Source organism: Siphateles boraxobius, unplaced genomic scaffold, assembly GCF_051911475.1.
Source record: "Siphateles boraxobius isolate OS27281-9 unplaced genomic scaffold, OSU_SipBor_1 19, whole genome shotgun sequence".
Taxonomy (NCBI): Eukaryota; Metazoa; Chordata; class Actinopteri; order Cypriniformes; family Leuciscidae; genus Siphateles; species Siphateles boraxobius.
In genome coordinates, this window is record NW_027508799.1 from 31,897,923 (window position 1) to 31,922,861 (window position 24,939).

The 24,939-nt window shown below is 38.9% G+C and overlaps 2 protein-coding genes across 5 annotated transcripts in view; one reads left to right on the top strand and one right to left on the bottom strand.

Annotated features, from left to right (window-relative positions):
- Positions 1–3,285: 3,285 nt before the first annotated feature.
- On the bottom strand, positions 3,286–8,417 carry ppp1r3aa (protein phosphatase 1, regulatory subunit 3Aa). The gene is made up of 4 exons (XM_077235021.1): positions 7,529–8,417; positions 7,170–7,222; positions 7,013–7,089; positions 3,286–5,670 (listed from the first exon to the last, which is right to left on the bottom strand). Exons 1-4 carry the CDS (start codon positions 8,317–8,319, stop codon positions 3,886–3,888), a joined length of 2,706 nt encoding a protein of 901 aa, XP_077091136.1. The 5' UTR covers positions 8,320–8,417; the 3' UTR covers positions 3,286–3,885.
- A 2,575-nt stretch (positions 8,418–10,992) lies between these two features.
- The window catches only part of foxp2 (forkhead box P2), a 107,826-nt gene continuing 93,879 nt past the window's right edge, over positions 10,993–24,939 (top strand). For 2 of the 4 annotated variants that reach the window (XM_077235023.1, XM_077235024.1), the window contains exons 1-3: positions 11,028–11,321; positions 19,360–19,426; positions 19,845–19,910. The gene's annotated coding sequence lies outside the window, so the exon portion shown is untranslated. Of the gene's footprint in view, positions 11,322–19,359; positions 19,427–19,844; positions 19,911–24,939 lie in introns of all 4 variants that reach the window. The other 2 variants (XM_077235025.1, XM_077235022.1) reach the window with 2 other exon arrangements.

Consider the following 24,939-nt stretch of genomic DNA (forward strand, 5'->3'; position numbering starts at 1 on the left):
ACTGTACATGCTGCCATCGTGTGTCTGGTACCCTGCTCAGTTTTAGCTGCTAATGCTAGCCCTTCAGTCCCCAAAACAAACATATTCAATCAATATTTGTGTGTATTACAATTTTCTGCATGGCAGCTACATATTTCATTGGCTTCTATTGCTGTTTGAGTGTTTGACCCAGCACAATCTGTCAGTGCGTTCCCTCCAGACTGCTTTATTCCTGTTTGAGCTGTAAGGAGTAAAATTGCTGTTGTGGCTCCATCTAGTGGCTCCATTCCAAAACAAATCAAAACAAAACAAAAATACAATAAAAAGCACCTAAAACTGATATATAAATGAATAAGAATTAAATTTTAAATATAAATTAAAATTAAATAAAAATAAAATAAAAAGTAAAAAAAATTTTTTTAAATAAAACTGAAATATAAATGAATAAAACTTTGAATATAAATACAATTGATATATAAATAAAAATGAAGTATTAATAAAAACACATTTTTACAATTAATTGATTATTTTACAATTACATTTAACTAATTTTGATATGGGCAGATGCAAAATTTGCCAGTATACTGTATGTGTTTTTTGAAACCCAGAAATGTTTAGACTGATCAGATTTAAGAAGAAATTTAAAAAGGAAAGGGTGCCAACATGCAGCACATAATTAGAGGCAAAGCAAGCATGCATGAAACATCTGAAGTATTCACGCCTTCGAAAAAATCCCTCATGTGATCGTTGTGACATTTTAGCTCTTGGCCCTCGTGTCTGTCTGTAAGCGGGCTTGGGAATATCGCGTTCCTCCTGAGTCACTTCAATTACAAACTGCTGAACGCAATGTAAATGCACAGGAAATACATGCTGTAATATTTCTGTTTGTCATGAAGTTGCTCAGCACATACTGCATAATATAACCACAAATACCAGATGGTGCAAATTGGTACTTGGTTTTGTTAAGAGTAACTGTAAGTGCCCTGGAATATTTGCTTTCGGTGTCTATTATTTATTCATTGAGTTGTTTTTATGGCAGTGTTTTTATTTGAATTGGACCTCAGTATTTTTCATTTGCTTTCATTTTAATTTCAGCATTTCTCCTGCAGAACAACACAAAATAGCATATGTGAATGCCTGGATCATCTGCAAACACTGTATGCTATTCAAATAGGCCTACATAATATTGCATAGAAGACCAGCATGTAAAAGTGCCTTTTATGAAATTAGCAGACAAGTTTAAATACACATCTGAGAGATTTAGATGATCTTTAAACTTCCTTAGATGTAATACATTATCATTTTTCTGGTCTTCCAGTCACAAGACCAGTTCTAACCAGCATGGTCCAATCAATGTGGACAGTTATGCTGATATTTGTTTAGCAGTGTAAACTTTCATAAAATAAATATTCCAGTGTAATATTTTCAACCTTTTTCACTTAATGTGTGAATAAATAAAAAGATAATTCTTAGCTTCCTACTTTTTGGGATTTAAATTTCTCTGAGAATGGTTACATAGTGTAAATATTGTTGTGAATACAGGTATTAATAACAGTAAAACTATGAATGTGTGCTCTTTCTGTACAGATGAACAGCTCCAGTGAATCTGAGGTGAGCAGCCAGACGCTGAAAGGTCAGAGTCATGATGACTGGATCATATGACCAGAGACACACACACACACACACACACACACACACACATTGGGAAATTCAATAAAAAGTTGCACCATTTTGTGTCGCATTTCAGCTCACTGTCATGCATCTTAGACTAAACACCCATAATCCAGTTCAACAAGACATAAAAATCATGTCATACTTTTGACCCAACACACCATGCTTCTATGTAAACTACTCTTATTATTGTGCCTTTTTCACATATGGACTACTTTTATGATACTGGTGTTTTAAAGGTGCAATGTTTAATATTTCTGAGGATCTATTGACAGAAATGCAATATAAGATCCATAACTATGTTTTCAGTGGTGTATAAAGACCTTGCATAATGAACCGTTATGGGTAACACACTTTATTTTACAGTGTCCTTGTTACATATGTTACATGTACTTACCATAGTAATAACAGTAAATGATGCATAATTACATGCAACTAACCCTCAACCAAACCCTAACCCTATAGTAAGTACATGCATTTAATTAATATTACTCAGTACTTAAATATATAATTACACTGTAACAATGACACCTTAAAATAAAGTGTAACCCCGTTATGTTTTTATTACATTAGAATGAGACATTAACCGCGGGCGCCCCCTTCTATGGAGGTCGACACATTGTGTCGTCATGTTTCTACCATAGCCGACAGTGAACACACAGCGCTACAGAGCGTGTTTCCTCACTACCTTGAAAAAGAAGTTTTCAGTGGTGTATAAAGACCTTACTTAATAAACCGTTATATTTGTATTACCTTAGGATGAGCAGTTTCTATCTACACACACCGCGGATCCCCTTACATTGAAATGCGCCGACATGTTTCTACGGTGGCCCTAAACGGACAAACGCGTTTCGTTACTATGTTACTCTTCGTGCAAGGAAGCAAGCTTAGTTCAGCGAATAAAACACTGACCCAATGATGAACAAGTAACAATAATATTCGCAATAAGATATAGTTTTACTGAATAATTAAGTAAACATAATTTCTTAATTTATCCTTGTAAAGAAACCTCATTGATGAACTGCTACTCTCTGCTGTCTCAGACAATGACATATTTTCCTGTCGGCCACCGTAACTTTTGTTGGTTGCAATTCGTAACCTCACCACTAGATGTCGCTAAAATCACACACTGCACCTTTAAAGATTGAGTATCCATTCACAGTAATTGCATGGGAAGCTAATTTTGTGTTCTGACATAAGGGTGTGTAAATGATGGGGATTTTCACTTGTCCATAATTATGCCTTTAACGCATTACATAAAGCTATGTCCACAGATCAGAGGGTCTAGAAACCCTGTCCTTTTTCCAGCCTCTGTCTCATACTCTCTCCTGTCTTATGGGAACAGAGACATTGTGGGATTTGTAGGAAATGTCACGTCTGTCACACACATCCCTAAAGAGACATGAAATGCCCTCTGTGTCCTCACAGGCTACATAGCACATTTGATACGCCTTTGTATAACCCCAGTGAAACATTTCATAAAGGTACAGTACCAGTCAAAATTTTGGACTCACAAGACTAAATATATGTTCCTCATGATCTTCAAAACTTTTTGATCCAGACACTTGAAATTGTTGACATTTTGTATTCAATTATAAACTCTGCTTACCCTAGTGAAAAATACATATACCAAAATGTATTTGAAATACGTTTATTTTATGCTATGTATACTACAAATACATTTACATATGTATGTACTTAATATAAATACCCTGCAATTGTACTTTCGGTATACTAAATTGTACAAAAAAAAAAGTCTGCTAAATTGGAACTAATTTTGTGCTTAATGCTCTTTAGTTGTCCAGAAATAATGCTGAGGTCCAACTAAAGATATACTTAAGTAAATTTGATTATGCTAAAGTGCAACTATTGCTAGTATACTTCAGGTACACTTTAGATATCGTGCATTTAAAGACTGATATTATACAGAGATCATACTATCCTTTGTCCAAAGACATTATATGAGTGGGGTTTTTTTTGTCTTTGGAAGATCTTTTTTACACTTACACAAGATACAATATATGAAAATCAAAATAAGTCTTCATATCTTGTGTGCTGTTACTTGTCAAGTAGCTTAAATATATTTTCTTTTAAGGACCTTTAGAGATTTTCAATGAAAATCAAAGCTTGGCCCGTAGCATCATTTCGTGTCACTTTCTCGTTTAAGAAACGATTTTTTTTTACACTTACACAAGATACATTTGACAAGAACTTCCTGCCTGACCTCAGTCCACATCAACAGCCCCATCCAGACGCTGTTTCATGCCCTGGCTGCACAACCAGCACAGAGAAAACAGATAGTCCAAGCCAGGTCGGCAGGTCGTACAGATACGCCGTTATGAAGACCACAAACAGAATAGCATACACAAAAGCCTTGGTCATGTGACCCATGGAGCAGAACTCCCTCCACCATGACAGCATCCTGCCGCCGCTGCCGTCCACCCAGGACAGGTGCATGCTGGGTAATGGCATGTGGTGTTCACCCTCTCGGTTCAGTCGCTGGGGTTCTTGAAAGTTACTGAGAGTCTTCTCAAGCTCAAAGTCCTCTTCTGTAGAAGTGACCTCACTTTTCTTTGCAGATGTTGTCTGAAGGAGGCGCTTGGATGGGCCAGTGCTAACTGTTGGATGGGTCGCCTTGAGTAACTCCAACTCTTTCTCTTCTCCATCTGTGCAATTATCACCCACCGCTCTTGAGTCCTCTACAAGCTCTCGTTTGGTTTCCGAACGTTTTTCAGCTCTTTCGCCTTCTTTAGCAGTCGTCTCATTCAGTTGCTCCTTCATTTTAAGTCCTTCGTTTGCCTCAAACCTTCTCTCTTCGATTTTCTGTAGCTCTGAATTGTCTTTGTTAAGATTCTTGTTCGACATGCATAATTCGCTCTCATTAAACGCCCCGCTCGCGCACGATGAAATGCTCTGTATTTCTGCGCTGTGATCCGTAGTTGTTTCATCTCGTCCTTTTCTACTGCTTTCCGTCTCCTCTTCATGTACTTCTCTATAAAACACTCTCATTTCCACCTGCTCCTCGCTATCATCTTTATTTATATCTTTCCTTTCTGAAGAAGATCCCTCGGCCTGTCTATTTGTGAGCGACACGTCCCTGATACCCGTAAATGTCAGGGTGTCTTTGACCGCTCTGTGTGTGTTTTCTTTAACCTTTGAGGTGTCGAAGCTGCCTGTGCATTCTTCAGGTGAGATCTCATCTCCGGCTTCTGAATTCTGAGTCTCAGTGTCATGTAAGGTTCGTGTTTCGTCCCCTGGGCTTGCATTGGTCGTGTCTTGACTCAAAGATCCCGTTGTGTGCTCATGATGTGGGGCTTGGCGGTCACGAGATTCCTCAAACTCTCTTCCCAAACTCTCTGGCTCCGATCCCGAAGCAGAACATAGTACGGTAGCGAGCCTTGGCTCTTTCACTAGCTTGTAACCTAAAACCTGATCTCTTGAAGGACCTTTTGATTGCTCTGTTGGATCACATATTACAATTTCCATTGCTGTCATGTCACCAGACCCATTCTTGCTGTCTTTCTCAGCTCCCTTGTCCTCCAATGGAATTACGACTTTGTCCCTTGAATGTAAAACTTCTGATTGGCAAAGTGTCTCTCTGGGGGAACACATTTGTTCCTGTATATCATTGTGAGTGTGTGTTGTGTCAGTGCTGTTAAGAAAAGCTTTCCAGATGTCAGAAGTCGATTTTGCTAGGTGGTCTTCAACTTGCCAGCCTGTTTCACTGTAGGCATCGGGAGGGTTTGCATGGGGAGGGGTTGTTGTTGTTGTTGTTGTTGTTGTTGTTGTTCCCCATTCCAGAGAAAGTAAAGGGAACTGGTGGTACATTAGTATAGGTGTCGCGTCCATACCGTATCCTTGTCGGCTGTGGACAACCGGCAAGTCAGTTCTACTTGGGATGGACGTGGTACTTTCATTTGTGTTGGAATTACATCTATTCTGGGTTTCCATTGCTTTCTGAGCGAAGTAGTCTTGAACGTGTGCCAAACGAGCAGCTTGACGTTTCCTGCGACGATCCACCTGTCAAAAAAGAGACAATATGGAGAAAATGTTTTGGTTTTCTGCTGACTTTATCATGACTTGTTTGTAATGAGAGGTATTTTATTTTTGCAAAATGGCGTTAATTTATTTAAATTTATCCTGACTAATAATTTGTTGTTCACAAATTTACTTTTTAAGAGGAATTACTGCAGTAAATTGACTTAGGATGGTCTATTTTACTGTCATTAGTGAATATTGTAGAATAGAATAGCGCCCAGTATAACCTAAAATTGTTATTTCTTAACGTTTTAATAACGTTCTTATAACCAGGAAATAACGTTAATACAACATTTATATAATGGGAGAATTGAACGTTCTTATAACATTTTGAATACAGTTCTTATAACCAAGAAATAACGTAAATACAACGTCTAAAAACTGGACGTTTTGAATGTTCCTGGAACATTCAGAAATAACGTTTTTATAACTTAATCGGAACATGATGAAAACGTTCTTATAACCTAAAATGGTTAGATGGGGAAGAGGAGAGATTCGCGATTGCACTGAACACGTTTTAAGTGCAGGATACTCAGAGCGAGCCCAGAGAAAATAGACCTATTTTAACAAGAGCAGCGTGTATCTGAGAGCGCGGCACATTATATTCCGCGCTCCAGCAGAGAGATTTAATGCTGATGATCACGTTATTTTGCATTACATATGATATTGCTTGTTTCTGCTTCTTCTTTGCCTGTGTTTTGATCAGAAGATTCAGGACTCTTTCAGAAGATGCCTTATAGCGGCCCTTACCGTATAACAGAGAAAACATGGAAAGCCAGAAATTTTCTGTCAATGGTGGGGAACGAGTTAAAAGGATAGTTCACTCAAAACATTGTTCCAACTCCCTTCTTTCCCATCTTTCCACTGTTTTTTTTTTTTTCAGAACAAAAAACAGAATACTCCTCTTTTTTTTATTCAATGAAAGTAATGATTCCCTTTTGTTTGTGTTCCACGATGGGAAAAAACATTCAGGTAAAATGACAAAGTTGAGTCGATTATTTTTCGGGCCTAATGGTTAGAGAGTCAGACTTGTAACCTGTAGGTCGCAGGTTTGATTAACAGTACAGAAAAGGTTGGTGGGGGGAGAGTGAATGGACAGCGCTCTCCTGCACCCTCAATACCCACGACTGAGTTGCCCCTGAGCAAGGCACCGCACCCCCAATCAATCCCCAGGCGCCTCAGCGAATAGCTGCCTCATTTCTCTGTGTGTGTGTGTGTCCACGGTTTGCAGTGTGTGTGTAACTAACTTGGGTTACCATACTTGGCCTTCACTTCACTTCACTTCTTTGTCTCTAAACCTTGACAGGACACTCATTGACCATACCAGAGTTGTGCAGCAGTCCTTAAGGGATTTGCAGTGAGTGATTCCTGCTTCTTCCTCTGTTTTGGGTGTGACTTGCTCTGGAAAAGAAAACAAACTCAAACTCAGTCTCATGAAGAATCAAAGCACCCTATTTCCAGATTTCCACATATAAGCCCACCTGAGATCTCCCCGCTCGCCTCTGCGGGTGTCGCCTCCGTGTAGATCCTTTTACTGTAAATATACGGCAGGTTTTCATTTACACACACCAGCCATGTTTAAACCAACTCCAGTCAAAACAAAGTTTTGCGCTTGATTGGACACCCAGAGAAATACGTCTGGGGTTTTTTCTTGGACAGATTCACCATCTACATGACCAAAATAGTCTCTTGAGCTCTTCAGTAATCTGCATGATTTTAGGTATCATTCATATCCGGGGTGAGTCTCACACCAAAGTTTAATTCTTTCAAAAAGCACTGTGTTCAAATCCTGACAGTAAGTATGAGTAAAAGTGATGATTCTAGTGACAGTGTTCCCTACCTGATTGTTTTAAGGCAGCTCCTGAAGCTTTTCTGGTTACTCTCCTCTACTAACTTCTCCCTTTCACTTTCTTTCTCTTTTTCTCTCTGATCACTCCTTCGTCTTTGGTGGCAGAAGACGATGTAGTTCGTCCCTCCATTGTTGTCCCAGAAGGTCCCGACGTCGCTCTCGTAGCGCAGACAGAACTCCATCCGAACCCCTTCGACCTGGAATGGAGGCGTCAACACGAGAAGGAAAGAGAAGCAGTCCGTCTCTCCATCGCTAGACCCGGGCACGTACTCGGCCTGCAGCTCGGAGTGGCTCTGCCAGCCGTCCAGCGAGACGCGGATGTAGACGGCCTTGTGGAAGCAGAGGTTAAGAACGCGGACGATGCCCCGGATCGTGGTGGATCCAGGGAGAAGCTCGATGCGCTCCAGCTCCAGCTTCTGCTGCTGAAGTCTCACCTCCATGTCCTGGTTTAAGACTGGGACGTTGAAGAGGCATGAGATGTAGTATTCCTCACCCTCTCTACTGTCCGCCTCCGTCTTTGATGTATCCCGGCTATCGTACTCCTTCACGGAAACCAGGTCTAGACCAAAGGCATCCGCAAACGACACCTTTCTTCGTACGACTACCGGTGGGGGCTCGGGTTCCTCCTCCTCCGATTCATCTGCAGAGCTTCCATCTGATATCCGCTCTATGGTTTTCTCTAATTTTATGATTTCCTCTTTGTTTTTCATCATCCAGTCCCTGCAGATCTCAGGCTCCATGTTGTGGGAGACCATGGAGGGAGCGAGCTCTTCCACAGACATGCCTGGGTAATGCTGTTTGTAACAGCACTAACTGCCTGAGTAAAGACGTGACTTGGCACAGAGCAGCTGAACATTGTGTGGTTGCCAGGCTTAAAAATAGCAGCGAACTATGCTGGTCTTCCTGGTCACTAGTCTGGTTGACGTAGGACACTTTGATGTGTCCATGTCATCTGTCGAACTCTCCTGAAACTGGAGATAGCTTCGGTAAATGCTCATGAATTAGATCTGTGAATTTATACCGAAACAACACAATGCTTCTGTTTGAGAACGGGGCTAGTTGTCACATCGGGAGAAATATTACAGTAACTATGAGTTTCAAATGCTTGTGTTTTTTTTTTTTATATTGGTTTCAAACACCTAGATAAAGACATTTTTGTGAATTCTGTCATCTAAACAAACTAGTGCAATGGTGATATTTTATTTATATCCGTTAGATAAACAAGTGAAATCAATAAAACCACTCTGTTATTTAATTATAATTATTTTATTTAAATAATATGTGTGTGGGTGTGTGTGTGTGTGTGTGTTTGTGTGTGTGTGTGTGTGTGTGTGTGTGTGTGTGTGTGTGTGTGTGTGTGTGTGTGTGTGTGTGTGTGTGTGTGTGTGTGTGTGCTGGCTTTATTACATTTAAATATTTTTTTCATAATTTGAACAAATATATTTTTTCTTAAATCAGTGAACAGCAGGTTCCCATTGTGACAGCTTAACCTAGATTGTGACTGTATGCTTTGTTTTGGGGCATGTTGTCACACTTAATCAGTGCATGATTAGTCAACTATATATTTTTATGTACAAGGCTTCAAGAACCAGAATTAACTTCATAATATTCTTTTTTTATATATAAAATCATGCTTACTTTTTGGGTGGATTTTATTTAAATGGATTTTTCCTTTAATTGTATAATTATTTAATCAATGATTAAATCCTTGTGTGTTGTGAATTCCAAAAAAATGTTCTGCAGTCCATTTGTATTCAGTGTTTTAGTGCATGATCTCAATTGACCACTAGGTGGCAGTGTCTAATCAAAGTTCTGTGCACACTCGCGTTTCATTGACAATCAAATGTGGATTCCAAACCATTCCAGTAGGTGGGACCAGACTCTTATTTTTGTGCTAGGATCCCAGAGTTTTTTCTAAATGAACATCCCCCCCCCCCCCCTATTTGATATAGAAAATACATTTGTGTTTTTGCTTTCTTTGTGATAAAAGCCATGAAATATTTGCATTTTCTTGATTAAACGTTTTTCTTTAAATTGCATGCACGTGGTGAAAAGAAGGCATCAAAAATTCTCTGATCAATGAACAAAAAAATCCTTAACACCTTTGCAGACATCTGACAGATATTTGTTATCGGACTTTGGAGTGTTAAAATGTTCTCATAAAACCAGGTCAAAATCTGCTGCATCGCCTCCTTATTTAAATATGCATTTGATTAAAATTATTTTGATGTTATGCAGATATCACCAGCCATCTAATATATACTAATATCCCTTTTTTAAAAACAGCCAGTATTTGCAACCAAAATATAGAATGAAGATATTCAATTCAGGCAGAGACATAATTAATTCACAAAGAGAGATTTCTGATATTATCAATTTTTAATCTGAAAATCTTTTATTTTTTATCCAGTTTTATTCATATGAAAATGTCAAGGCAGTGGCACACAGTTACAGTACACATGTGATGCAGAACTCAGCATTACAGTATGTGCATCATTCTCAGCTTCAGTAATTCGAGCACATAAATGGTCAAAAGCAAAAATTATTTGAAAACCAGCAGTTCATCACTCATATAACCAATATCTCATAGAGCATCTCACTGTTTAACATGTGTTGATACATTTCATGTGCAATGATATACATTTTTTTTTATAATATAAAAATGAAATCACACAAAACATTTTACAACAAAACACAGTAATGCTCTGTTCTTTTGTTCTGAACACACTGCTCGTTGCTCATAATTTCATAGACTACTTAATCTCCATAAATTGCAATTTTGAAGACTTTGTTTGTTTGTTTGCTTATTTTTATTTATGTGCAATAAATAATAATACAATAAATATGTATTAATTTTATTTAATCACAAACATAAATTAATATGGATTACATATTTGGATGATGATAATAATAACAATAGTTTAGGGTCCAATTCACACTATGAACTAGTTGCTTATTATCATGCATATTACTAGGATATTGGCTGTTTATTAGTACTTATTATGCACAAATTAATGCCTTATTCTGCATGACCATGTTTACATCCCTTAAACCCAATACCTAAACTTAACAACTACCTTACTAACTATTAATAAGCAGTAATTAGGAGTTTGAGGCAAAAAAAAGTAGTTAATATTTAGTTAAAATTAAAAATTGGACTTTAATCTTGTGGCAATAATAATAATAATAATAATATAGCCTAAACAAAGTAATAACAAAATTAGTAAATAAACTAAATGACAGCACTTCACATTCCTACTCCTCAGACTATATTAATCTCTTTACCAAATGAAACAACTGATCTTGGTTTCTTCTGATCAGTGATTAGTGACTAGATTAGAAAACAAAACAAACTTCTAATGACTGTATTGTTTACGCGGCAGGTGGACATGCGTCACGTGGGGTCGCAGTACGCCAAAAAATAACAACATGCACGTCCGCTTAAGTGCCTCCTCGCATTCTAATAAGCTAGTCCCCCCCTCAAAAAACTCGGCCGAAACATTGCGATGCATTGAATCGAGATACAAAAAAACAAGCTGCCGCTTCGCGTTGCGCGTCATGCGAGCGCATTCAAACAGGACTCGGTGTTTCTCGTGCGTTTTTTTATACTGTTGCGTCGGCAATAACAGCAGCACACTCACTGAAGACAGCAGCGTCTCGCGACTCCGAGCGGAGGAATATCAACAGCGCGTGCTGTGCGTTTGTTTGTAGCGCTTTTTCAAACCACTGACTTATAAACAAACGAAACTTTGCATCCGCGAAGGAGAAACATTCACTTATTTTGGTGAGTTTTCATGCTTATGCCTTTCATACACTGACCGTCTCAGTTTGACTTCACTTAGAAGTTGCAGATGGGTTGTTTAGTGCTTGTTGGATGGTTTATAAAGTGTTTGTGTTGTTAGTGAGTTTGTGAGAAGTCCGTACTGTGATTCTATCCTCATAATCAATAAACGTCCAGTGACAGTTTTGTGGTATTTTCGATTATTGCATCGCCTTTTAATGCTCATGAACTTTCGCTGTTTTTATTGCTGTTTGTATTTGTGCGTTTTAGTTTTTCAAAACAACCTGAGTGAAATGTAAACGCACATTAGTTTATTTTGAAAATAATAATAATAATAACAACAGCATAATTCCTGTCCGTTTGAAAATAAAGGATTTTAGTTAATGCATTCAGGCATAAAATGTAAATATGCAGAAATGTAGGCTACATGATCTATTATTGCACTCGTGTCACTACATTTACTGTTTGCACAATTATTTTCAAGTGATTAAGACTGTTTAATTGGTTTATAATTTTTAAGATGAAATCAGGTAATTTTTTTAATACACTGATTAGGTTGTCTGTGCGATTATTTTGTTTTAGTCTGTGTCTAAGCTTTTTGATTTTGCATGATACAATTTTAGATTTTCTAAAAGTGACATTTACTAATATATATATTAGTAAATGTCATATATATACGTTATGTATATATATATATATATAGATTTCATATATATACGTTATGTATTGAAAGATCATTTATATTATTATTATTATCATCATCATCATCATCAAGGTTAATCTTACCGTTTGCTTGCTCCATTTCCATGATCCAGAGTGAATTCTTCACAGCCTTGGAGCTGCTCACAGGAGCAGTGAGTGTCAGGACAGTAAGGCTGATGTATTGGAGTGTTAATGGACAGCACTCCTCTCTTAAGACACAGTCACATCTACAGCCAGTGCAGTTTCAGTGGGTTCAAGGGATCTGGGAATTTTTTTTTTTTTTTAACAAGGTGTGTAGAATTACAGCTTGTATCATGGCTGTGATCAACAGAGTTTTGGGTTGCAGAAGCACCTCTGTTTGGCTCCGGCAGATGTGCAGGTGAAGTGCAGGTGTGCATCATGGTGTTTCGTCACTCAACGCTGTGTTTCTTCAAAAAGGCTGTATAGCAGTAGTAAAATTTCTAGCAAACACACACACACACACCTCGGCAGCTCCTGTAATGTGAAGCCCGGCTCTTTGTTAGCCCCACGCAGTTCTTCCCAGGTGATTTTAATTAGCACTGTTTCAGTGAGCAGTGTTTGGAGCGTGATGTTTCACGTATGACATGTGAAGGGAGAAGTGGGGGGGGGGGGTGTATGGGGTTGTGGGTTTAAAAGGAAGTGCATGTGAAAAATTAATGCATGGCCTTTGAGTAAAATAAAATCACTAGTTCTTTCAATTATTTCATATTGCATCCTGCAGTCACAACTGACAGAAAATGCCCATCAAAACTCCCTCTTCCTATAGTCTACTGTTTTTTTTTGGTTGGTGTTAAAAAAACAACAACTATAGAAAGTTAAAGGCTAGTTTTCGTTTACGTTTATGCGATAAGCGACGTCTTACCCCATGTGTGTTTTAATATACATCCCTAAACAGGGTCATAAAACTGTAATGGCAATTAAGCCGGAAAGCCTTCTGTTTGTATCCATGTTAACTTCACAGAAATGTTTCCATGACAACCCCCATGCATGTTAAGGCAGAGGTGATCAACTCCTTTTTTCTCCTCCTCCCTCCCTTTCCTTTCCCTCGCAAGAGTGGAATTTGTGTTGACAGTTCTGGCCTTTAATGGCACTTTGGTGCGGCGTGAAAGTATTTGTTTACCGTGATCATATGCTTCTAGCTGTCAGCCTCGCAGAGATTGACTTCTCCAGATAAAAGACTGTATTACATGCTTAAGAGGTCTTATGCGCCATAATTATCCACATCATCCTAATGACGGTTGGTGTGATTCAGTAACTAAGACGCTGAGAGCACGGGCTTCCTCTGAGGTCACGAGGAATGCTTTTTTTTTGTATTACAATGGATTTTATGATGCTTATTTTATGGATTAAAATGTTTAATGTATTGACTAAAGAGAACTGTTTCATCAGTAACTGAGGTCGCGACGCTCTAGACCTTTCCACAGTATGTTTGATCGCTGAGAACTGCATTTTTTCTGTCCCTTAAACATGGCATATAATCGCTAACTCTAGTCTTTTGACTGTGACGGCGCTCTTTCACACCAACGATATCACATGACCTTTATGGAGAGAGGTATTAAAAATAAAATCACCCACAAGCATCTTATCTTAGAGTACAAATGCCCTTGAAATTATTAATTGTGCGTATAGCTGATAATATCAGTGCTGATATGTTTTGTCATCTCTTTTTTGTGCAATTGGAAGGCATGACAGGGTCTTGTTGGCTAAAGGCAATGATTTACTGAGCGTTTTAGTCTCTGGTTGACTTCAAACCCCAGTCGTTGTAGATGCAAGAGGGCGTCATTTGTAGTAAACGGCAAGGTCAGCCCCGCTCGGACCAAACTTGCCTGTGGCCTGTGACGAGAGGAAGTGTGGAGTTAGACTTAATGCTAGTCTATGTGATACTATTTACGCCGGGCTTAGTTTCAGCATCATTGTTGAAATGCAGCCTACTTTCAGTGCTTTTCCACTAATTATTTGGTCACTTAACATTTTTTTTTTTTTAATTAAAATGTAAACCAACGGTTTAGTTTGTTTGTATTTAACCCATACATGGGTTGAAACAACCCAGCATTTTTTAGATGCTGTCATTACAGTAGAATCAAACTCTGACCTTCTAACTGGAATCTCTGAGGACAATTTTGTTAGTAAGAGAAAAAAAATCTGTTTATTTGAAACATGTTATGGAAAAACAGAGGGTTTGTGACAGTAACATCTCCTGACAGGCGTATTAGGCTGCAGAAAGAGCATCGGGCCCGAGGCTGTGGGCATATGGTACTGCCTTCTGCTGGCATCGCTCTAGAACAAGTTGCAACACTGTGGCAGGGTCACGACGGGCTCAGGTTTGTTCCTCCTGCCCTCTCTAAATAATAACAGGGCAAATTAATGCTCCCTTTGTCTTTGACAAGGGCAGAGCGAATATTTTTAGATTGACTCCTTGGCCCGAATTGTTGTTTTCTATGTTTCTCTTCATGTTGTTGTTGAGTTGCTGAGCTGTCGTGTTTGAGTTTGACCCTCATGTTTCTCTATTGTTTTAAAGGAATGCCTGATTGCTGTGTTTTAATTCGTATGGCAAATTATCTTGTATGTGCACAAAAGTATGCTTTTTTGGACATGGTACCACGGTAAACAATGTTTTTGGACCCGTAATATTGGCGTGTCGACATTTACCATAGTATTCTTCAAGGTAACTTTGAGTGGCATGTAAACCCAGTAGTGCAGAACAATAACTTTTACTAATATTGATGATATTTTATTATTGATTTTACAAATTTAGCTACACTATTGGAACATGATTATGGTAATCATTCAGTAAAATGGTATACATCAAAATAGCATGGGATAATACCACAACTTTACCATGTTACCACATTTATTGTAAGGGTTTTTGCAAAACATTCCAATTTTTTTATTAATATTGATGTTAATTTATTTTTTTAATCTTAGTTTTTAAGCCTATATATGCATCATAAACCTGGTAATCATGCTGTGTCATAGTACATATTAAAGTATGATACATCATTGCACAGTACTTTTTTTAATATTAGGGTTAGTGGAGATGGAATAGATTTTATTATTAATATTGATATTATTTTCTCATTTATTTTACATTTATCGCCTGTTTGTGAATCACAAATATTTTAATTATTCAGTACCATGGTATACATCAAATGATATTTCCTTCTGATCCCATCACTGTGCTTTTCGTGAGGTTTGTAAATAATCAGATTTTATAATTATACTCTAGACTATAATTGTATCTAACAATGTAGCCCAATTTAATATAGTTCACCAATTGAATATTGAAACACAAGCATCCTTTGTGAAGTGTAAATAAGACTATTGGTATGTGTTTGTGGATGGCAAGCAAGCCATTGTTGTGTTTGGTGCTCAGGAATGTCTTTTAGACTGCAGAGGGTTAATTAATATACACCGTCTGATTCCCTTTTTATCTTTCATAGGGCCACTTACAGCATATGGCCACAGCAATACAATAGTTTATTTTTATGATTTTTGATGAGTGGTTTTTAATTTAGATTGTCACTTCTGGCAACCAGCGGGGCAGATGGTGTAGATTTGAATGCCCATCAGAGCCTAAACACCCTCCAGGCAGCTGTTGCTAATAAACTTTCCCCTCCCTGTTTTCCCCCACGCAACACGTTTTAGGTCAAGAGGAGTCAAACCTGTTACAACACCTGTTTCTGCATATGTAAATCTGTTGTTTTGTCATTTCATTAAACAAGAAAAAAAAGGCAATGGTCCCTCGTGGTTGCAAATGCGACTGGCACCGAGCCCACTTGGCAGGGTGAAGACAGCGAGGGGAGGAGGGAAAGATGAGCAAAAGACAACCGCGGCCGTTGGATGCCGCTTCCTTGTGAGGATGTTTTCCGAAAGGACCTCTGTGGAGAATCCAGTGCTAACACCCCCCGCTCTTTTTTTTTTTTTTTCCTCCTTGGTGTGAAGCGGAAGTTGGAACCTGGCACACGCGTGGCTGGCACACGCTCTCGTTCAACCCCCACCACCATATTCCCATTGCCCTCTCATCATGCCGTGATGTCAGAGCTGTACTCCGAGCCACATGTGCCGGTCTCGTGTGTGCACTGCCTCTGGGGCTAATTGCTCCAGCCCCCCCTCCATAAACCACTGGTGCATGACGATTTTAACCTGAAATGTCTCTTTGCACCCATATATATGTTCCCTCTCTCTTGCCCACCGTGCTTTTTGTGAGTAAGTTGTGGGATTTGAGTTGTAATCCCATCTGTGTACGCAGGATGCAACAAATATGGCGTGAAATTAGAGGTTATTCCTCGGCTTTGAAGATTTCTGTCATCGTTGTGGTGAACTTCGCCTTGTATGCGTCGCCGTTTGTTGTATTAGTTACAAACGTCCATCTTACCTTGAAGTGCAAGCTGTTATTCCCCTACCTGGGTGTTTTAATTTGGCCGTTGATCTGCCGTTGAACGAACCGCAAGCTACCCTGGCTTTGGCTCGGACGGCCCCCTGTTTGAGGGTCCCCGTCGTGTGTTAATCTCCACGGGCCGCTGAGGTATCCTTCCTGTGATTTAGCGCCTCTCCACGAGCCTCTCCGGAGAGCCGCGCCATCCCTCTGTGATAGGGAAGTTCATTAGGGATGTGCCTTTGATGGGGCAGCTTTTCATGTGACGGCGCTCTCAAATACCTTGATGTAGAAGCTTAAGAAGCCATTGTGCCGCGAGCGCGTCTTATTTAGATCTGCATAGTAAATCGACCCGAGTAAATACGGGAAGAAGCAGATGGAAGCAAGGAGATAAGGCCCTGGCGAACAATCGCATTTGTATTTTGTTATGATGTTGACAGCAGCTAAAATTCACTAATCTTGCGCCACTGATCTGCATTTCAAAGAAATCTCATTTAGCAGCAGGGAGGATAAAGTTCTTTTCATTGTGGCCGCGCTTTTCTTTTTTTTTTTACTTGCATTCTTTGCTAATTTATCTGCCGCAGATTTAACGTTGGGCCGGGTGCAAGCATCCTGCATGTTGCAAAGGGGATCTTAAATACCCTGAAAGCGGTAACGTCTAGACTGTGAACCGGGGGTAATTACACGTCCACTGATGAATGGAGGGAGTTTGAAGACTCATCTTTGTTCGGGGGGCCTGAATTGCTTGACTAGAGCTGATAAGGGCCTTTCGGCCCTCAGTCAAAACGTATAGCGTTTGGCTTCCACCTCCTAACACGGGAATGGTATTTACTTGAAAAGGTAAAAATTTATTGTGTACTGTAATCTGACTTGTTTGCATAATGTCTTCTTTCATCCGCACACCCAGCAGAGGGGCCGGAGAGGTATTCTTGGCCTTGATTTGAAATAGTTTATCTCGACTTAAACGCCAGGCTTCATGTAAATATCAGACAGTGACATTAGGACGACCTGCGCTAATGCAGTGTGTGTGTGTGTGTATACGTATTTAGAGATCTCGAATTGAAACGGGTCCGGTATTGTGAAAACTTGTCACAATGAGGTTGTGCAAACTAATAACATCGGTAAGTCGATTTAAAGGTGAGTTTTATCAGTCCAAAGTATGGTTGCACAATATTGGGAAAAACTGGCATTGCGATATTTTGTTTTGCCGCAATATATATTGCGATATGAAAACAGTTTCACCAGATGACTTGAATAGTTCTATTTAGAAAGAATGAATCATTCTAGAATGATTGGATGATTTTGTAGGGGAGTGAATCTGCATGGAAAATAAATAAGAAACAAATTACATGCACAGATAATAACAATAGAACAAAGATACACATGAAATAAAGTCTAACAGTATTTTATAGAAATTAAATGATCAAATGCAAAATAACACTGCATAGTCTTTACTTTATAAGTTAAATATAATTAATCATTGTTAAAGCCACAAAAGGGATTTTCTGTGTGTACTTTATTGTTTGATTAACATTAATGACACAGAGAGCAGGAATATTAGGCTGCTGTCACTTTAAGACCGAATGCAAGGATCCAATATAGTGATATGCATCCGTTTTCTTTCTGAACTGTTTACGTTCATGTAAGTCATAAGCGTTTTTGAAGATACTCACCAAGACAGGCATTTATTTTGTGTGTATGTGTCATTCAAGCACAAGATAGATGCGGAAGAGAATGTAATCCGTGTCCGAATTGAGTTTTCTTTTGTGCGTCCTCTTGTACTCTAATTTTTAAAATCACTTGAATGTTTAGACTGACAGTACCTAAAACATGTGCAAACGATAAACTTTTGCTCTATGATGGTTAAACTTCAAATAATCTGAGAATCACATGCATTTCAAAATGTGGTGCCTGGTCCGTACGGATCAACTACGATCCCTATAATTGACATCGTACATCCTGCGATGTGACTGATGCGCATATCGTGATATCAATACTAAAACATTATATCTTGCAGCCCTAGGTATTAACACAAAGTCTGAATTATACGGGATATTAACGCTTTTCCAGGATGATTATTCTGAGCTTTTTATATGGCTTTTCATTTCTAGAGTTTGTGTACATTTACACATGCAAAAAGCACTGACAGAACAGTCTTAAATCTAATTTTGATAATAAATCTCTAATTCAAATGTTGACTGAGCTAGTGAGCTTAAATATACACTACTTGTGCTCGTAAACCAAGCGTACTTCCAGGATTACGAACACCATATATGTGCACATGTAATGAGTGCAGAAGATGTGTATCTTAATACTTGGGCTAATAGACAGTTTGTGCTATTTCCTCCAAACACTCCATCTCAGTTTGTAACACCTCCTCAAACACAAGCGGTTAAAGCAGCGGCGGGTTTGTGTTTGCAGAAATGCTCTCCTAAGCAAACCCCCTCCTCTTTTCATACAGTTAAGGGAGCACATTCCACGGGATCCTGAAGTTGTTAGTTGCCTACAGGGGTCTTTGGAATTTTGGGACAGAGAGAATCTGAAGCCATTCGGCTGATTTGTGTGAGTGTGTGTGTGTAACATACTGTAGCTTCACAAGTGAACTGTACTCTTCAAAAAAAAGAAATATGTTACAACTTGCAGGTTTTTTTTGTTTTTTTTTAATGAGGTGAACTGAGCTGCACACGCTCATTTAGTCGAACATATCTGTGTGTCAGCAAAAAAGCGGCAGAAGCCTCAATGGAAAGTTTGATTTATGCTCTGTTAGTTTTAACCTGCCAGGCATGGCAAGCTGTTTCGAGGGCAAAACATTTCCCCTCATTTCTGATATTATTATTCTGAGTGTGATATGCGTCAGTCTGAAATTTCAGATGAAGTGCTCTCAAAAATTTACAATTGAAAAATGTACCTAGTAATACCTTTTCTTTTGTTGTTTTTTGACAGATTCTCTCATACTTGGACTCTCCTCTTCCAAACAAACACGGACATCAACTGAAAGTTTCCCCTCAGGGTAAGATCGAAAAACACAGCTTCTCTTGTACTTCTGTCAACACTTTCATCTTTTTGGCCGATGCACTCTTTGAAAACGAGATAAAAAAACGAGTTTGTGATGGTACGCAACTGCGGCACGTTGACGTGAAACGAGCCCACATCCAGTTATTTGATTGACCTGTCGTATTGATGGACTGTGACAGACTTTGTTGTAATTATTTTGCAGTTGAGATGAAAAACTCTCGCATGACACAAACAGTAAACCTTGTATGTCATTGCAATAATCCTAAATATAACTGACAACATGCTTATTACACTGTCATTTTTTGTGGTTTTGACACCTTTTATAGCATTCAAAAAAGGTAATATAAAAAAAAATGCATGCTTCGAAGAAAAATGTATGTATGTTTACATGTTTCCTATTCTGTGTCGGTCAGGATGAGACTTGGTATGGCCGTTGCTTATAGCGCAGCAGGAGTACTCTGAAAACCAAGGCGAAAGTGGTGAGTAAAAGCAATCTTTAAAGTGCTAATTTGCATGTTCGGTCTGTCTGTCTCAGCCATAATTGATATGTCCTCTCAAAAATCACTTCCATTATATATTCCATCAACCACATCCTGAGAGGAGCGTTAATAATGAGGAGTCCGGGGATCTCTTAAAGATTCTTGATGCATCATGATAGTCGAGAGTCCACTTAGTTTCTTGACGGTTGTGGGGTTTCATGTTAAAGGCAGTTGAAGTCAAGATAAATCAATTGTGGTGTATAAACAGCAGGTAAAGGTTTGAAGCATGTTGTCCGGCTCCCTCCGGCCCTCCCTTGAAGCTCTGATGATGGTTTTGTCACCAAGTAAGTGAAAAATCCGCATAAAGAATCTCACCATCTGCGAGAATGTGACTGCTGATTATGTGACGGTGATTGTGGTCGTCGTCATTAGCGATGTAGACATTGCCAGACGAGCGGCTACAGTTGCGAAGGGTAAATTAGAGAAACTCGCACCTATTCAAGTTCATGCAGAGTTTAGGTCAAGTTTGATGATATGAGCAAGAGATTTGGGTAACATTTTATTTTAGTGTCCTTTTTACACATGCTGCATGTAATTACTGTAGAAGTAACTATAAATTAGGCATAATTACATGCAACTAACCTTAAACCAAAACCTAATCCTATCCCTAACACTATAGTAAGTACATGTATTTAATTATTATTACTTAGTCATTAAATGTACTGTATAATGACTGTAACACGGACACCTTAAAATAAACTGATAAAGTGATCTTTGAAATAAAAATAAAGATCAAGTTTGATTTTGTTTTATTTCAATAAATTAATCATTCAGTAAATTAATCATTTACTCAACCTCATGCCATTCCTAACCCGTATGACTTTCTTTTTTCCATGTAACACAAAAAGATTGTACTTTGTACTTTTGTAATTAAAATAACTTTGTTTAAATATGTACTGTAGAAGTGCGAATGAGAGCTGAAGGAATAGAAGATGATTTTAAGTGAATAACAGTTAAATTTTTTTGACTGTTCCCATGAAAATGTAATGATGTATCCCCATTCACTTTCATTATATGGAAAATAGTTTGGAACGACTTGAGGGTGAGTAAATGATGACAATTTTAATTTTCGAATGAACTGCCCCTTTAATAATTAGTCTACAGATCATGATTGAGGGAAAAAAAATTCTATTGTGCTTTAAAATGAAGAAAAAAAACTTGGGTAAGCACCTTATGTATGGTTAATATGGGATTCTGTCAATACTCTTGCATTAATATATCAAGTTAAGAAAGTTTCACATTCAGCTAGCAGTAACAGCCCACACTTTGCTGCTGAATTGCTAAACTCAGCGGAGTCCAGCATCCAAGCTCAACTCTGTAGAGAAGCATCCATCAGTGAGGCTATTCCAAGCCATTACTCTGCCTTTGAGGTGCGGCACTGATTAAAGTTTGCATATGTTGAAGAGGTTGGGAGGCTTGGCTTAAGGCAGGGGCTGAAATCCCCAGAAGTCACTGGATCACAAGGCTAAGCAAAACCCAGCTTCTCTCTCGCCACCTTAAAGAGATTTGAATGTTAGTTTTTAATTTGACGAGTATCCACTTAAATCTTCAAAGATGAACTCTTAAAGCATATCTGTTCTGGAACAGAAGTCCTCTGATCAGTGCTTAAAAAAAAGAAAGTATTGCCGCCCAACTTCACACCGCCAATGCACACATTATAAAATCTACAGCAATTAAGCATATCTCACCCGAGTTTAAAGACGAGGGATGGCTTTGCTCACTCTTCGGATGGACGGCCTAGTGCGTTCTTCGCTTTGAAAATTGATTTTTTGTTCTAGTAGAGTGCCTGTCATTTCCATCTAAAATGGCTCAGAGAGAGCTCTTCTACTCCCCGGAGGTGAGAGAGTGACCTCCATGGAGCTTTTCTCTGGACACTCAGAGCCGAAAGCTTGGAAGGATATCAAAGGAAACTGAGCTCTGTCTCCATTGGCAGGTCTCATTGTGTGGCTGATTTGGGATTGGAAAGGGAAGGTGGTTTGGGACGGAGATGAAGCGAAGCCCGGTTCCTCCTAATCTTTATCCCCCATTAACCCCCAGAACCGCTCTTGGGATCAGGTCACTGGTCAATCCCCCCATTTTGATCGAATATTTTAACTTAAGTCTTTTTATGATGAATGGGGTAAAAAAGTTCAAGCCATCAGTGGTTCACTTCATAGTTCTGGTCTTCTTAAACTCTCTTCGCTTCATTGTTTTGACTCCAAATTAGAAAGAAGGATTTTTTTTGATTTTTTTTTGGTGGTCCAACTTTCCATATTCCTGTTAAGCTAGGTTTGGGAAAAAGCTTTCTGTGAGCAAATTGGAGCTTGCATGGCCTCCTTTTATTGGACATATTTTTCTTGAAGTGATAAGACGTTTGTAAAGTAAACTCTGGGAATGATGATGGCACCTTTGTTCTCTCTTCTCCAGGCATTCAGAACTAGATAAAGCGAAAAGCTACATGCTAATCTTTCTCAGTGGCATCTAGACAGCTTTATTTACTCACATTCTCAAAGACAGCGAGACAGAAGGAAACAAATCGAGGCCTGTTTGAAAAATAGAGCAAGAGTTCATGGAGAATGGACAGTTGCCCCGAGAATAGAGTTACAAAGGAGAGTCTACCATCATTCCTGATAGAGGAGACAGACAGAGTCAATGAGGTTATTGATCCGGCAGGAGTGCTATGCTAATCAGCCGTCTGAATGGGGCGAGAGTCAGTGTCCTTCACTGAGACTTATCCTTTGGCTGCTAGTCTTTTTTGTCTTTCAATACGTAAACAGCAAGTTTGATGAGCAGAAATCTACATGGTTTATTGTGGAGAAGTCACGAGCGCTGGAATGTTTCCAAGTGGCGGGACAATTGAAACGAGACCATCTTTTTGACATCATGGCGGTCTGACATAGGTCTGACCCCGCCGGTCCAGATGGTGGTAATTAGGCAGACACTTTGCTTGCAGGTGATTATGTCCGATAGGTGGATTAGGAATAAATGGGTGCAGATTGAATATATGAGAATGTGAGTCCAATGACCAATTTCTGCCAATTTCATCATTAAGAATATGTATTAAACATACCTGAGTTAAATTAGAAACATATGTTCGGACAATTGTCACATCAACTCCAATTGAGTTGACTAGGATTACAACACAGAACATGTGATGGAAGCTGCTATTGGTTTCTTGCAGCCAATTTATTTAGAGGCTTTGAACCAACTGAGTATGAAGGATTTTGGCCTCCTGTGGAGTTGTAAGACTCCTAGATTATGTGAATAATTGGCCACAAAAAGGATTCATTTAAATGTAAATTAGATTCAATTAGCTTAGTCTTATTTTGTGTGTGTTAGTGTGTTTTATGAAATATGATTCTTCTCACAAGAATTCCAGGATTTCAATGAGTTTCTCACATTTGATATTTTATATAAACAGCTAATGTTATTTTCGTCAGAAGAAAGAAATATTATACGTTAACAGAGTTCTCCCCCGCAACGCTGTTTTAAAATGCTTTCTCCATTTGAACGCTTTGTCTGGCCTCATTCACAGGAAAAGCTTTACTACAAAAGGTACAAGCCCACCGCTTTGTTCTTCACGATATTTTGATCATGGTTTGAAAAGTGATCTTGCGGAAGGAGAGGTACTAGAGCCTGGAATTTGGCTTCCCCGCCGCAAGCCCGTACAATCAAACTGCGTCACGGTTACCTGCCTTGATAGATGGTGAAACTGTTTGTTGTTGGGACGAGAGCAACCCGATTCGGGTCACATGTCCGTCTCAGACTGTAATGTGTTTGTCGGAGCGACCTTGCTGCCAAATCCAAGAGTCTCTGATTTCTTTCCATGGCGTGCGCTTCACTTTTGTAACCCACTCTCATGAAAGCTGTGCCTCTGGGCCAATTCTGTGGTCACACTACCTGATTCTGAGGCTCGTGGAGTGATGTTGAGAGCTGAAGCCAGAGGGAGTCATGTGAGAGAGATTCCGTCTGCATAAACATGCCCTTCTTCTTCTACGAGAGACCAAACAGACAGGGTGTCCCCCAGCCCACCTCAACTGTGAAACCTTTTCAAATCCTTTCCTGTCTGTCTCCCTTTTCCTTTTCTCTCGTACTTCTCAAGCTGTTTCCTTCAAGTCCTGTTAAATACTTACATACCTACGTTTTGCATCATTCTAAAAACATTTTTTTCGAGCGTGGTGCAAAGCAATAGGCTTAATTTTTTTTTGAAAAATTCGAGAATAAATCCAGTAGCTCAGTTTCTGTATTTGTTGCAGGACATTTTTATTTTTATTGAGGTAGCAAACAAGATCCATAATTGCAATTCAAATGATTTTTTTGACTGAAAAAAACATAAATCGACATAACTGTGATTTTTTTTTTTTTTTTTTTTTACTTGAAAAGCCAAGATGAAACTTGGAATGTTGGTTTGACAGCCTTGGCTTGTTTGAAAGTTTTGTGGATGGATGGATGGATGGATGGATGGATGGAGGGATAGATAGATAGATAGATAGATAGATAGATAGATAGATAGATAGATAGATAGATAGATAGATAGATAGATAGATAGACAGAAAGATAGAGAGATAGATAGAGAGATAGATAGAGAGATAGATAGAGCATTACTGTAATTGTGATTTTGATTTTATGAACTGGGGACAATTTGAGTTGAGTTGTGTAATTAACATTTGTACCACAGACATTAGCACCATTCACAGAGAAATTCTGGTAAATTACCGTAAAATTACCAGAACATTTTTTCCGGTAAATGTGCTGTTCACACAAGTGATGGCGTTCCATCTTTTTACCGGTAAGATACCATTCACACATCATTACCAAAATACCGGAAAACTCTGTGATCTGTCACTCATCAGAAATGACCTTTAAATGCTGAGCCGCTTGCTTCATCCACATGGAGGTGCTTTAGTTTCATTTTAGGTACCTTTTTTTTTTTTGTTTTCTTTTTTTTACTTCTGAGTGACAGACGTAAGGGGATGATCACACAGAACGT

Coding starts and splice junctions, on each gene's coding strand:
- ppp1r3aa (XM_077235021.1), bottom strand. CDS start 8,319: ATGTCTGTGGAAGAGCTCGCTCCCTCCATGGTCTCCCACAACATGGAG. Junction 7,223..7,528: donor AGCTGCCTTAAAACAATCAG/GTAGGGAACACT, acceptor GTATATTTACAG/TAAAAGGATCTACACGGAGG. Junction 5,671..7,012: donor AGGACTGCTGCACAACTCTG/GTATGGTCAATG, acceptor CTTTTTTGACAG/GTGGATCGTCGCAGGAAACG.